The sequence below is a fragment of the Hypomesus transpacificus genome, chromosome 14, assembly GCF_021917145.1.
Source record: "Hypomesus transpacificus isolate Combined female chromosome 14, fHypTra1, whole genome shotgun sequence".
Taxonomy (NCBI): Eukaryota; Metazoa; Chordata; class Actinopteri; order Osmeriformes; family Osmeridae; genus Hypomesus; species Hypomesus transpacificus.
Genome location: NC_061073.1, coordinates 14,817,007 through 14,829,506, shown reverse-complemented (window position 1 = coordinate 14,829,506; position 12,500 = coordinate 14,817,007). Strand labels below are relative to the sequence as shown.

Below are 12,500 nucleotides of genomic sequence, written 5' to 3'. Positions count from 1 at the left end.
CAGCTCCATCTCTCTCAGCCCGGGTGTGTGAAGAGGGGGGCTACTGGCCATTTGGTTATCTGGATGTGGACAGGACTGCTCTAGCCTACACTGAGTTCATTCCAGTAACACTATCCCATGGTCGTGTCCCAGTGAGAGACATCCAATAACAACCAAGGTCACACTCTGCTTATGTGGTGCTTGTTGTCTTTTTCTCATTTCAGATCCCATTAGCCCAATCATTTCCCCTGTTGCTCTTAACGCGACACTGCTCAAAATGTAACCATGCAAAACGCCGTTTTTTTTTAAATACATTGTCTTACCTTGTATATGCAGGACTTTGCATTGAGAAAGAACAATTCGATGGTGGCATTGTCCTTCAGGTAGGATATGCTTTCTATGTAGAACCTAGGACAGAGAGAACCACAGCTTCAGAACCACAGCTTAAGAACCACAGCTTCAGAATCACAGCTTCAGAACCACAGCTTCAGAACCAGAGCTTCAGAATCACAGCTTCAGAACCACAGCTTCAGAATCACAGCTTCAGAATCACAGCTTCAGAACCACAGCTTCAGAATCACAGCTTCAGAACCACAGCTTCAGAACCACAGCTTCAGAATCACAGCTTCAGAATCACAGCTTCAGAACCACAGCTTCAGAATCACAGCGAGAACAACAGTCCTACACCGTCGGGGAGAGGATGGTGAACAGAGGTCTTTTCTCAAATGTTCTTTGTCATGTTTGGCCGGGGAAAGTTCTGTGTTTAGTGAGAGAAGGGAAGGAAGCTTCGGTTACATTCTATGTATGTGAAAAGTAGTTCACCAGACTCTTCACTGTCTATTGTTTCATCCCTCCAAAGATCATATGTGCAGTGAGTGAAGTCTTCCACTAGAGGGCAACATACACCAGACTCCAGCACAATCCCCCTCTGTGCCCTGCTCTCACTTCGCTGTTTGGAAATGAGCCATAATCAGTGTGTGTGGGTGTGTGTGTGTTTGTGTGCATATTCAGCACTGGTGTGTACACACACACACACACAGTATATCAACACACCTTAAATGTGCACACAGTGCACTTTACAGTCTTTCTCTTTGCAGAATCAGCAGTGAATAGTAAGACACACACACACACGCACACCAAATGGTAAATACTGGCGAGAAAAGCACAGTAACCCACATCTGCATCAGTTGTGAGGGGCTTGCTGCCATGGTAACTTTGTAGGCTATATATAGAGAGTGAAAGCACATTGGGCCCGAGGCTAGCTGCTACAATAGCTAACCTCCTTATTAAACTGGCCTCCTCTCACATATGACTTGAGGACATCTCCCTCAACATTTCACACACACACACACAAACACACACAAACACACACACACACACACACACACGCACACCAATGCATACATACTATAGGGTCCAAAAGTTTAAGACCCCTGGTCAGTTATATAATATATATATTATTTATATTTGAATGTAATACCTTTTTTTTTTTTTTACAATTTGGAGTGAAAAGTTGGATCTTAGAAAAACGTGTGTGTGTGCTTGTGTATTTGTAGAGGAGGTTACAGAGTGAGAGAGGACTGTGGCATGATCAATAGAGGAGTTAAATCAGGTTATCCATTGAGCTGGTCGAGAGAATGAGAGGGGCCTTGTTGTCAATACTCAACGTGAGCATTTAATTAAAACCATGAAACACACACACACACACATACACATATACACACACACACACACACACACATACACATATACACACACACACACATATACACACACACGGTCCACACAGCAGCACACCAGAAAGACTAACACAGATACCTAAAATGTGAGATCTTATCAGAGAATCTATGTAAATAGCATATACAGAGACACACACACACCTTTCTGTCATCTTGGGCATCTGACACTGTGTGATAATGGATTCAGCTCTGACATTTAGAGACTGATTGTAGTTCCATCAGAGCGCTCGCAGCCCAAGATATGTGTGTGTGTGTGTAATGCGTGTGTGCTTGTGAGTATGAGAGTGTGACTGGGGGGCGGGGAATGGGGGGATTGTGGCTGCAGATTGGCCTGAACCGAGAGTGGGCGGAGCGGATCCCTCCAGATGGTGTCAAAGTTCAGGAGGTCACGCCTCCATCTCTACCTCTTCAAACAGCAATTAGTGTACGAAAACACCCACCCACAAACACACATGTGCTACAACAATAATGTAACAACGTTGTCGCCATAGCATTGCCCTAGTTACACTGAACACAACAAAACAAAATGGTCTTGTCTAGAAGTGTGCTGGAGCATGGTGAGCAAAAGTTCTTTAAGCTAGTAGTTCTGTCACATGCAGATATGGCAGCATTGCGGGGACATCCTTATCGCTAGAGGCCCGTCTGGGAGCAGGCATGGATTGTATTGTTCTCAGGTACTTTTCCCAAGTGGGTCTTGTTGCTAAGTACGCTGCAAACCCCCTCCCACAGCATGTGTGATGTCATGTGGACCTTTGACAGACACAACAATGGGGAGTTCCCAAACACACTGTGCGTGTGTGTGTGTGTCTGTATGCGTGGGTACTGTGTTTATGTGTGTGGGTGTTTGTGTGTGAATGTGTCCTGTACTGTAAGGAGAGGTCAGACCATTTCTTCTTAAAACGTGTACCTTTCATGTTAGGGTCAAACACACACACACACACACACACACATACACACACATCCAGACACACAATGAGGTCCTGTGTGTGAGTCAGGAGTTGTTTTATATGAGACAGCAGCCATTGTGTGGCTGGTACAAAGGGCCGTCTGGGGAGGAGGGCGTGGTGTCCACACCCAGGCACGGCAGGCCAGCAGGGAGGTGCTGGACCCCAGACACACACACACACACAGCAACGCGACACCAGACACACACACAGTGACGCAGCACCCCCCCCCCCACACACACACACACAGCGACGGCAACACCAGACACAGGACAACACTCGGGATGACACAGAAGGAGGAAAAGAGAGACGGATGAGGGCCGGGGGGAGACGAGGCCAGGTCACGAGGAAGGAGGAGGTCTGGAGGTTGGAGAAAATGGAGAGAAGACACAGAAGGAGAAAGGTGGTCGTGTCATTTGGCCGTGAAAGGTCCATGGCCTCCCTTGAACTTGAGCAGTGGCGGCTGCACAGGCACCGCGGTCGTAACAGAGTCAAGTTAGCTCAGGACTGAATGTGGGCGCAAACCGGAATAACAACAAATCAGTTAGCTTCTATTTTGCTGAAAATGAGCTCTTGCAAATTCCAGTCAGGGAGCGGCAAGTGGGTGAGATCTGTCAGGGTTCTGTTCCCCTGGAGGGAGAACAGAACCCTCACTGCCCTCTTCTAGACCCACGTAGTCATGGTGATTGCCGTCTGATGAGATCTGCATGCGGCGCATACTAATAAGATGTCGGAGGAACGCGATTGGTGGTGAGGCCACATGGCGGGAGTTAAACACTGGGGTCAAAGCAATTTCATAGGCACCTGTCATAGCTAACCCCCAGAAATCTGCTGTCATGAACACACTCAAACACACAACAGCACACACACACACACACAAATACACTCATAGGGCCTCTTCAATGTCAACTGTTTTCTCTACCATTTCTCTTTCCCTAACACCAAGCTTTCTTTCTCTGAAGCATGAACAAAAGCACACACACGGTCACACTTGTGAGTTAGTGGTGATAATCACGGCCTGAAGCGTGGGATTGTAGAGCAGTTGGGCGTGTTTTGTGTTTTTTTTGTGTGCAGCAAAGTATAAACATGTTGAGTGTGTGACTGAGACGGAGCGAGGGAACCTACCTGACACAGAAGAAGAGCACTATGGGTCCAGACTTCTTGGGGAACTCGTGTTCTAGAACCCTCCGGTCCAACTGCAGCCAGCTGAAATGGCCCCTGGGAAAAAACAAGGCCGACAAATGAGCGAGAAGCTTACAACCCAACCCGCCAATCACAGGATACATTTCTGCAACAGCAAGTACACTTCTTCCTGGTTTAGCTGATTTTTGATCCTGTCTGTTCTTCCTCTTTCCCCTCCCTCGATCATCTCTCCGACAGGGAAGAAAACTGCAGAGGCAGCTTGTCACCCTGGTAACCCAGCATGGTCTCCCGAGCATCATCTTTCATCCCTCACTTTCTCTCTCTCCCCCACTATCCCTTTGTCTTTCTCTGTCTCTCTCTGTCTCTCTGTCTCTCTGTCTCTCTGTCTCTCTGTCTCTCTGTCTCTCTGTCTGTCTGTCTGTCTGTCTGTCTGTCTGTCTGTCTGTCTGTCTGTCTGTCTCTCTCTCTCTCTCTCTCTCTCTCTCTCTCTCTCTCTCTCTCTCTCTCTGTCTCTCTGTCCCTCCCTCCCTCCCCAACCTCTTCCTTTTGGTCTCTGCCCCTCTTTACCACTCCCTTTGTCTCTCTCCCCCCACCTCTCCCGTTCTCTCTTTCTCTCTCCCTCCTTTTCTGTCTCAACCTCCCTTTGTTTCTCTCTCCGTTCCACCCTTCTTCCCTCTCCCCCCTCTCTGTAGATGCAAGAGGTCAGAGTTAAGAATCCCCCCACCAACCCTACAAATTTCCACAACACAGAAGCCCGGAGAGATGTACCCCCCCCCCCCCCATCTAGTCGCCTGTCTACAGACCTGCTAGTTCCTCTAACAAATGTCAAGCTCCAGTTGAAAGGTCAAAGCACTGTTTTAAACAGGTAGTCGAGAACCCCTGTAAAGAAGACTCTGTTGACCTTCATGTAAATCCATCAGAATGAGGATTTCTCTAAACCACCATGGTTCCTGTCTGGGGAACTGTGTCAATCACTGCAGAGGCAGTGACTATGATAACCGCTGTTTCATGTTTCACATACAGTAGGCCGCTTACTACAAAAAGTAATGTTAGTTTATACTTTGGAAATTAGCCAGCACAGCAGCCAGAGCAGGAGAGTTCAGGACCTGTCAACTCACGTCTCGTCTGTGTAGGAGATGCCAAAGTACTCCTTCTCCTTGAGGTTGAAGTGGGAGGACACCAGATCCAGCAGGTCCTTCGCCATGAGCTTGGGCTGCAGGAGGAGAAGGAGAGAGTGAAACAGAGAGAGAGGCAGAGAGACAGAGAGCGAGACAGAGAGAGTGAGTCAGAGAAAGGCCGACACAAGTTTGTTTTCGACGAAGGCAGTGTTTGTCACCCAGTAGATGGATGTAGGTTGTTTGTCCAGCGCTAAGCGTTTGTGAGCCCGAGTCAACGTGTGTTTAGGGTCTGTGAGGAGGGAGGACAGTCATTGCATCGGAGGTGTGTTGAAGAGTATGAGCGTGTATTGTAACGGCTATTGATTTACTGCAGTGACTCAGCTGTTTGACATGCGAGAGAGGAAGGTAGGGAGAGGGAGAAAGAAAGGGGGAGGAAGGGAGAAAGACAAATAGAGCATATGGGTGCTGCTGACAGTGCAGACATGGCTCCCATCCCTCCCTCCCTCCCTGCTCCTTGCTGATCCACACCCTTACTGCAGAGTCATGGGTGGACGTGGACTGAACCACTGGACTGAGAGAGGGGTGGGGGGGTGGGGGGGGGGCTGGAGGGTAAACACCGTAAGGAAACTCTTATGCTATGTAGTGTACTGTCATCAACCACACGGCGTACACGACATGCTATTGCGTGCACAATGCATCGTCTGTTCAGATAGGAAGGGCGGAGAATGAGATAGAAAGATGGAGAAGCAGGGTTGGAGAGAGAGAGAGAGAGAGAGAGAGAGAGAGAGAGAGAGAGAGAGAGAGAGAGAGAGAGAGAGAGAGAGAGAGAGAGAGTGGGAAATGAAGTGAGGGAAAGAGAGAGAGAGAGAGATGTGCCATGTGTTGCTGGTTGACATTCAGAGAAAGCGCTCCACCCTGAGGTTAACCATGGGTGTGTCCCTTCCCACAACACACACACACACACACACACATGCTAACCCTTAACCCTGTAGATGGTAACCCCGGTCAACCCCCTTTGGTCGAATCTCGTCTCTACAGCATAACGACAATGACACGGGCTACCAAGAGCTATTTAAAGACAATGTGGTGATGTCACTCAGGCACTGCTATACACTCACAATTGTGCACACACACACAAGAGCGCACACACACTCACATCTTCAGTGACCTAGATCTAGCAAGAGAGCTACGCCTACTCTGGGATAATGCTACACAAAAAGACTCTGGAGAGAAGGGGAGAGAGGGAGAGGGAAGGAGAAGATGCTAAAGAGATGGTACAGTCATTGTTGTTGGCTAAACCACGCTAAGCAACAAACCTGTGTTCCAATTTTTTTTTATTAAACCATTGTAGAATGGTTTGTTTTATCCCAACTTACAGAGTTGATGTTGGTGTATATAAAGCAAAGTTAGTGTGTATACATTTACCCCCCTCCCTCCCACACACACACAATCCTTAATCTAGCTGTCTGTATGCATGTGTAATTGTTCTAATGGGTGTTTTGGGCCTGAACATCAGGCATAAACATGGTCTTTCACACAGAACACTGAACAGCCCTGGCAACAGTAGCCATTACATAGGGGCTCCAACTTATTGGCCCCTTTTTACCCACACGAATATCAGGACAAGGAAACAATCATCCACACATGTCCCGGAGCGCTGGGTCTCTGAGAGACAGTGGATGTTTCACAGAGTGAATCATTCTGAACAGAATCAAAAAGATAGAATGGTAATCGTGAGATGAATGCTAGGAGTGACAGTTGCTGGGTGATATCAAACACTCAAACACACCTGCCGACACAGTTATTACATTGAGCCTAAAGCTGTCATTTTAACAATTCTTGGAGCTGGTGAGAAGTATGTGTTTAAACCCAACTTTATTGACAGGATGAGTGGTGACAGGGAGAAAGATGAAAGGAGCTGAAGATGTCTCTGACACCTGTCTCTGAGACCTGACTCTGAGACCTGACTCTGAGACCTGACTCTAAGACCTGACTCTGAGACCTGACTCTAAGACCTGACTCTGAGACCTGACTCTGGGACCTGACTCTGAGACCTGACTCTGAGACCTGACTCTGAGACCTGACTCAGGGACCTGACTCTGAGACCTGACTCTGAGACCTGACTCTGAGACCTGACTCTGGGACCTGACTCTGAGACCTGACTCTGAGACCTGACTCTGAGACCTGACTCTGGGACCTGACTCTGGGACCTGACTCTGAGACCTGACTCTGAGACCTGACTCTGGGACCTGACTCTGGGACCTGACTCTGAGACCTGACTCTGGGACCTGACTTTGGTACCTGACTCTGGGACCTGACTCTGAGACCTGACTCTGAGACCTGACTCTGGGACCTGACTCTGAGACCTGACTCCAGGACTGCCTCAGGTGTGGCCAGTCCAGTGCTAGCCTCCTCCCACCGCCCACACAGCCCTCAGGTTCTGGGACTAACCTGTAGGTCTACTCCTAATGGAGCATGTCTCCTCAAAAGAAAGACCACACACATGCTCACAAACACACACAGACACACACACACAAATGTATACACCATAAGGGCACACTAACAGAGCACTGAGGAAGAGGAGGAACAAGAAGGACATGATGAAGGAGACTCTAGGGAGGGTGCTGTGTGAGTGTCCGGTATACCAGTTAAGGATCGAGGCCTGATCTCAAACGCTTCTCCTCTCTTTGTGATTGGCCATCGCTCCTGTCTGATCAGTGCTTTGGATGGTGCGTGGACAAAACAGGTTTGACTTCACAGTGTTGACATCAGCCTGTGAAGGTAGATATGAGCTTGGTTCTATGTACAGTGCAACTGTCTCATGGCGGTGGGCCCCTGCAGGCTCGTTTACCAGTAACCTGTCCTCCATCCTCTCCGGAGCGCACAGGAAAACCAGGAAGTGCACTGGAATTCTCTACGGTGCCATTAACCCTGCACTGGCCGGCTGCACTTCATCCCTCAGAGGGAGAGATGGAAGCGAGAGAGAGAGATGGAGATAAAGAGAGAGACAGAAATGTTGATTTACAGTACACAGGATGACCTAGGTCTGTTAATGACATCCTCTCTCTCTCTCTTACCATTCTTTTCATATGTATATCTATATGTCAAGCAGCAGAACAACCGATCATTTCCAGATAATGCAGGCATTATTATTTATATCGCTGGTGATCAGTCAGGTCTGTGAAGACCAACGTTCCACTTCTAGATCTGGTTTTAGCATCCTTTCCTATTCTCTCTTCTACGTTTCCCTCCAAACATCCTTTATGTGCTCTCTCTGGGCCTCATCTTCACTCTCCCTGGGCGCTCGAATGAGTGCAGAAGAAAAAGATGAAAAGACAGAGAGATGAGGAGACGAGAGGAAGATGAAATGTGAGGCGCAGAAAAAGAGAGGGATGGAGGATAGAGAATTGAGAGCAGTCAATGGGAGCTGGGTGGGAGAAAAGATGGAAGGGGGGTGGGGGGGTGGAGTAAAGAGACAACGAAAAGAAGTGAGAGAGGTGGAGTGGAGAAGGAGAGAGAAGTCTGTCCACCAATGAGGGAGCCTCTTTGAGAGAATCAGTTCTGGCAGAGTAATCACATCAGTGTGCCTGCAGACCTGTCCTCCACTCTCATCTCACTATTCTCTCATTTTCTCCATTGAGAGAACAAGTCTTATTTTCCCACTGGCTCTCCTGCTTCTAAACCAGTAATAGAGAGAGAGAGATGTTGGAGAGAGGGAGAGAGAGAGGTTGGCGAGAGAGAGGTTGGAGAGAGAGAGAGGTTGGCGAGAGAGAGGTTGGAGAGAGAGAGAGGTTGGAGAGAGAGAGAGAGAGGTTGGAGAGAGAGGTTAGAGAGAGAAAGAGAGGTTGGAGAGAGAGAGAGAGAGAGAGGTTGGAGAGAGAGAGAGAGAGAGAGAGAGGTTGGAGAGAGAGAGAGGTTGGAGAGAGAGAGGTTAGAGAGAGAAAGAGAGGTTGGAGAGAGAGAGAGAGAGAGAGCGAGAGAGAGAGAGGTTGGAGAGAGGGAGATAGTTAAAGAAAAGAGGAAGGTCTGTTATGGGGATTTTAGAGGAAGAGAGCTAATGTCCGTCCGGCCAGGCTATTAGGGGGTCAGGGGAATTTGAATGTGGGGGATGTCACTGGCACTTGCAGGCAAGAACGAGGAGTAATCTGGGAATGGAAAAAGGAGCGTGAATTGTAACTGTCTTAAAATGATTGTACTCGCTGTGAAATATATTAGTGTTGCTTGCTTTTTCCACAGATACACTTGTGCACTTTTGAGGTTCTTGCTGTTTAATTGTAACTTGTCTAACTACATGCGCTTAATGTTCTTCCCTTTGGGACTTATTTGGTTTCACAATGTATGCTTCATGTTTGGCTACCCGCATTGTTTGGGGCTATCTCATTGTTATGATCAGTGACCTATGCACTTTTGTAAAACTCTCTATTGGAAGCCGCTTTGGATGAAAGCTTCTGCTAAATGCATGAATGTAAATGTGTAAATGGATAGTGAAAGTACCCATAAGCCTACAGAGTCAGGGAAGGACGATGCAGCATCATGGACACATTTGGGATTCATGTTTTCTCTGTGTTCCAATCCCATAGAGTGTTGGCCAACCACCTTGAGCAATCTTGGTTGCAATACAAAGCTGTTTGTTTCACGAAACGGCAATGTAAGGGAACGCTTTGGCCAATGCCTGTGAGCCAGTGAGTTGACGTTCAAGCATGTTATCTAGCTGGGCGACAGTCAGGCCAGACGGATTCCGTCTGGGTTGCTCTGATTGGTCAGAGGACAGGGGCAAGGATGCATCTTCGGGTCGTTACTGGAGACTAAGTGTGTGTGTGTGTGTGTGGGGTGCACTCATTTTGTCAAGACTGAAGGGAAGATGGAGTTTCAGTTGTTACTAAGGATAGGGGCCTGGTTGTCTGCTTCTGGGGGAGGAGGAATCCAGGATGGCGGTGGGGGTAAGGGTCTGTTTAGGACATCATTAGGGCTACACTGCATGCCTGGCTGACCCTTCACCAGGAAGGGGAAGGGCATGGATAGAGAGGAAATGCATGCGTGTGTGTGTGTTTGTGTGTGTGGTGAGACGAGGCCATGTTGCCACTTTCTGTCAGCGGTAATTGACCCTCTAAAGAGACAATGTGTGTGTGTGTGTGTGCCTACAAGCGTGCACATGCTCTCACCTGGACAAGAAGCTCCAACTTCCTGTCGTCCAGGAGGTGGACCTGACACCGCCTCCCCTCCGTCATCTGCCAGAGAAGAAGAAGAAACCGTGTTACATCACACATCCATAAACCCTGCAAACGACAACATGCAAACAGCACAGTCCCACTCCACGCACCCTGTGCAGAAACCCCTGCAGTTCGAACCATAAAACGCCATCAGTGAGACAGGAGAAATATACACAGGCCCATCACGGTAACCTCAGCACAGTGACACACTGAGCGGGGCTGTGCAGCAGTGGAGCATGTTGGACTGCACCTCCCAGCCTTAACAAGGTTAGTCAAGCTATCTAGACACAATGAGCCGATAGAAGCTGCATCCTGTCCTCTTCCTTCTGAACATATCTCACATTCCTGCCAGAAAGGGAAGTACATTCATTCAGCAGCAACTCGACGCCAGCCAAGAGGAACCACGCTCAGATCATCCTGGTAACAAAGTAGGAGTGTGTGTGTGTGTGTGATGTACTGCCAAAAACTGATATTATTCTGACAATCCCAGGTGTGGGCATCGAAGCAGGTGGAATAAGGAAATACACCCAAACACACCAACAATTCATGTCTAAATCTACCAACTGAAGGAATCCCTCGAAGTGTTGCTGTCATCCTCCAGCAGCATGTTTCTGCTGATGACTCTGCAGCTCCTACACCCCAGATCCTTTGAAATGGATGGAAGTCTGGATGAGGAAAGAAAATCTTAAACCTTTCGACACCGAGTCACCGACTTTGCCAAAGCTCTCAGCATGTAGCAAGTATGTGTGTGCGTGTGTGCGTGTGTGCATGTGTGTATGTGTGTGGGAGAAAGAAAGACAGAAAAGAGCCTTTGGCACATGTGGAGTTCCTCTGCTCAGTGACAGGAAGTAGAGACCCCAAGGAACACAAACAGTGCTGGCTCCTCCCACACTTCCCTCCCATCTGGGGGAAAGCGGGACAGAGGAAAAGCAGGAGCGAGGAGGGGCGGGGAGGAGAGGAGAATAGCGTGTATACCCTATTTTCAACTCTTCCACCGAAAGCACCAAAGCGAAATGAACTCATGTCGGGCATATGTTTATTCACAGGTCTCCAGGACATACAGTATTAAATTCTTCACTCAAGTTTGGTCGAGCAGTCACTATGCGATCAGTGATTTCTACCCTGGGTGTCTGTCGTTCCTCCCCCCACACACACAGACGTTGGGGCCTTCTAGCAGTGAGGTGATAGGCCGGGGGGGGGGGGACCTTACAGCAAACCGAGGACACAGAGCCAGTGAGCCAGGTGCTGTTTCTACACACAGCTCTGTGTGAGCTCGGACCAGTGTTTATGCCGTGCATGTGTGCAAGCCTTTAAGGCTGATGGCCCTTTGATGGGCTTAGTGTGCTCTCCTCCTCCTCCTCCTCCTCCTCCTCCTCCTCCTTCTCCTTCTCCTCCTCCTCCTCCTCCGCTGTGGTCTAGAGTTTAGAGTGCACCTGCACACACACCCCAGAGCTATGTACTTGTCTGCCTTCTCAGACATTTCTCTTCCCTGCCCTAGCAGAGGTGTGGCAGAACTAGGACTTGGTGGACTAGATGTCGTAAGACTAAGTGGGCTAGGTGTTGTTTAAAAAAAAAAAAAGTTGTTACTAGACTGTTCGACAACCCCGGTTCTGTCTGTGCTGATTCTTGCAAGATGACAATGCTTGGTCAGTTCTCAATTACTTCGGGTTGCGGTGTAAGACATGTCCATATTGAGTCTGTATAGGTACCCATGATATACAGGCCAGGACAAGGTCATCAGTATTTCTAGCACATTAACTCCTGGTGTCTGGGCAAGCACCTTACAGGAGCTTCTGTTCAAACTGCTGACCACAGAAAGCAGCAGTACACACTGCATAGATAAAGCTTGAGCTCACACACACACACACACTCACACGCACACACACACTCACACACACACACACAGCTGCCTGTGTCTTATCTATGTACGCACAGACAGTATCCATTTACTGTCTCTGACAAGACACATTAGTAAGTTTGCACAGGGTAGCTGGTGAGAGACACCAACTAGCTTGTGGCATTGTTAAGAATGCCTGCTTAGAATTCAAAGACCGGAGTAGTAATTATTCATTGAGAACTGGACATTGATAAACTTTATCCAAATTAAAGTATGTATCTATTGTAAAAATGCTACCATATTCACATAATGGTTGTTTTCTCCTTTATCTCGAGCTATCAAAGAACCTCCATCACGGAAATAACACACAGCAGTTGTGGGAAACAACTGAAGTAAACAAAATGTAATTGTTTGAAACCGGACGGGCTTCTTTTTCACGATAACAATGCAGGCCATTGCATCTCCAGATCACCTGGTCCACTGGCAACACTCATTAACGTTGTTATTATGTATCTGTAATGGTATCATTG

General features: G+C 48.2%; 1 protein-coding gene across 1 annotated transcript in view; it reads right to left on the bottom strand.

The window, feature by feature from the left end:
* The window catches only part of frmd4a (FERM domain containing 4A), a 44,588-nt gene that overhangs the window by 19,113 nt on the left and 12,975 nt on the right, over nucleotides 1-12,500 (bottom strand). Inside the window, exons 2-5 of the mRNA XM_047033273.1 lie at nucleotides 10,086-10,151; nucleotides 4,924-5,018; nucleotides 3,788-3,880; nucleotides 303-387 (exon numbers count right to left, since the gene is read on the bottom strand). Coding sequence (XP_046889229.1) covers nucleotides 303-387; nucleotides 3,788-3,880; nucleotides 4,924-5,018; nucleotides 10,086-10,151 — 339 coding nt within the window. The remainder of the gene's footprint in view (nucleotides 1-302; nucleotides 388-3,787; nucleotides 3,881-4,923; nucleotides 5,019-10,085; nucleotides 10,152-12,500) is intronic.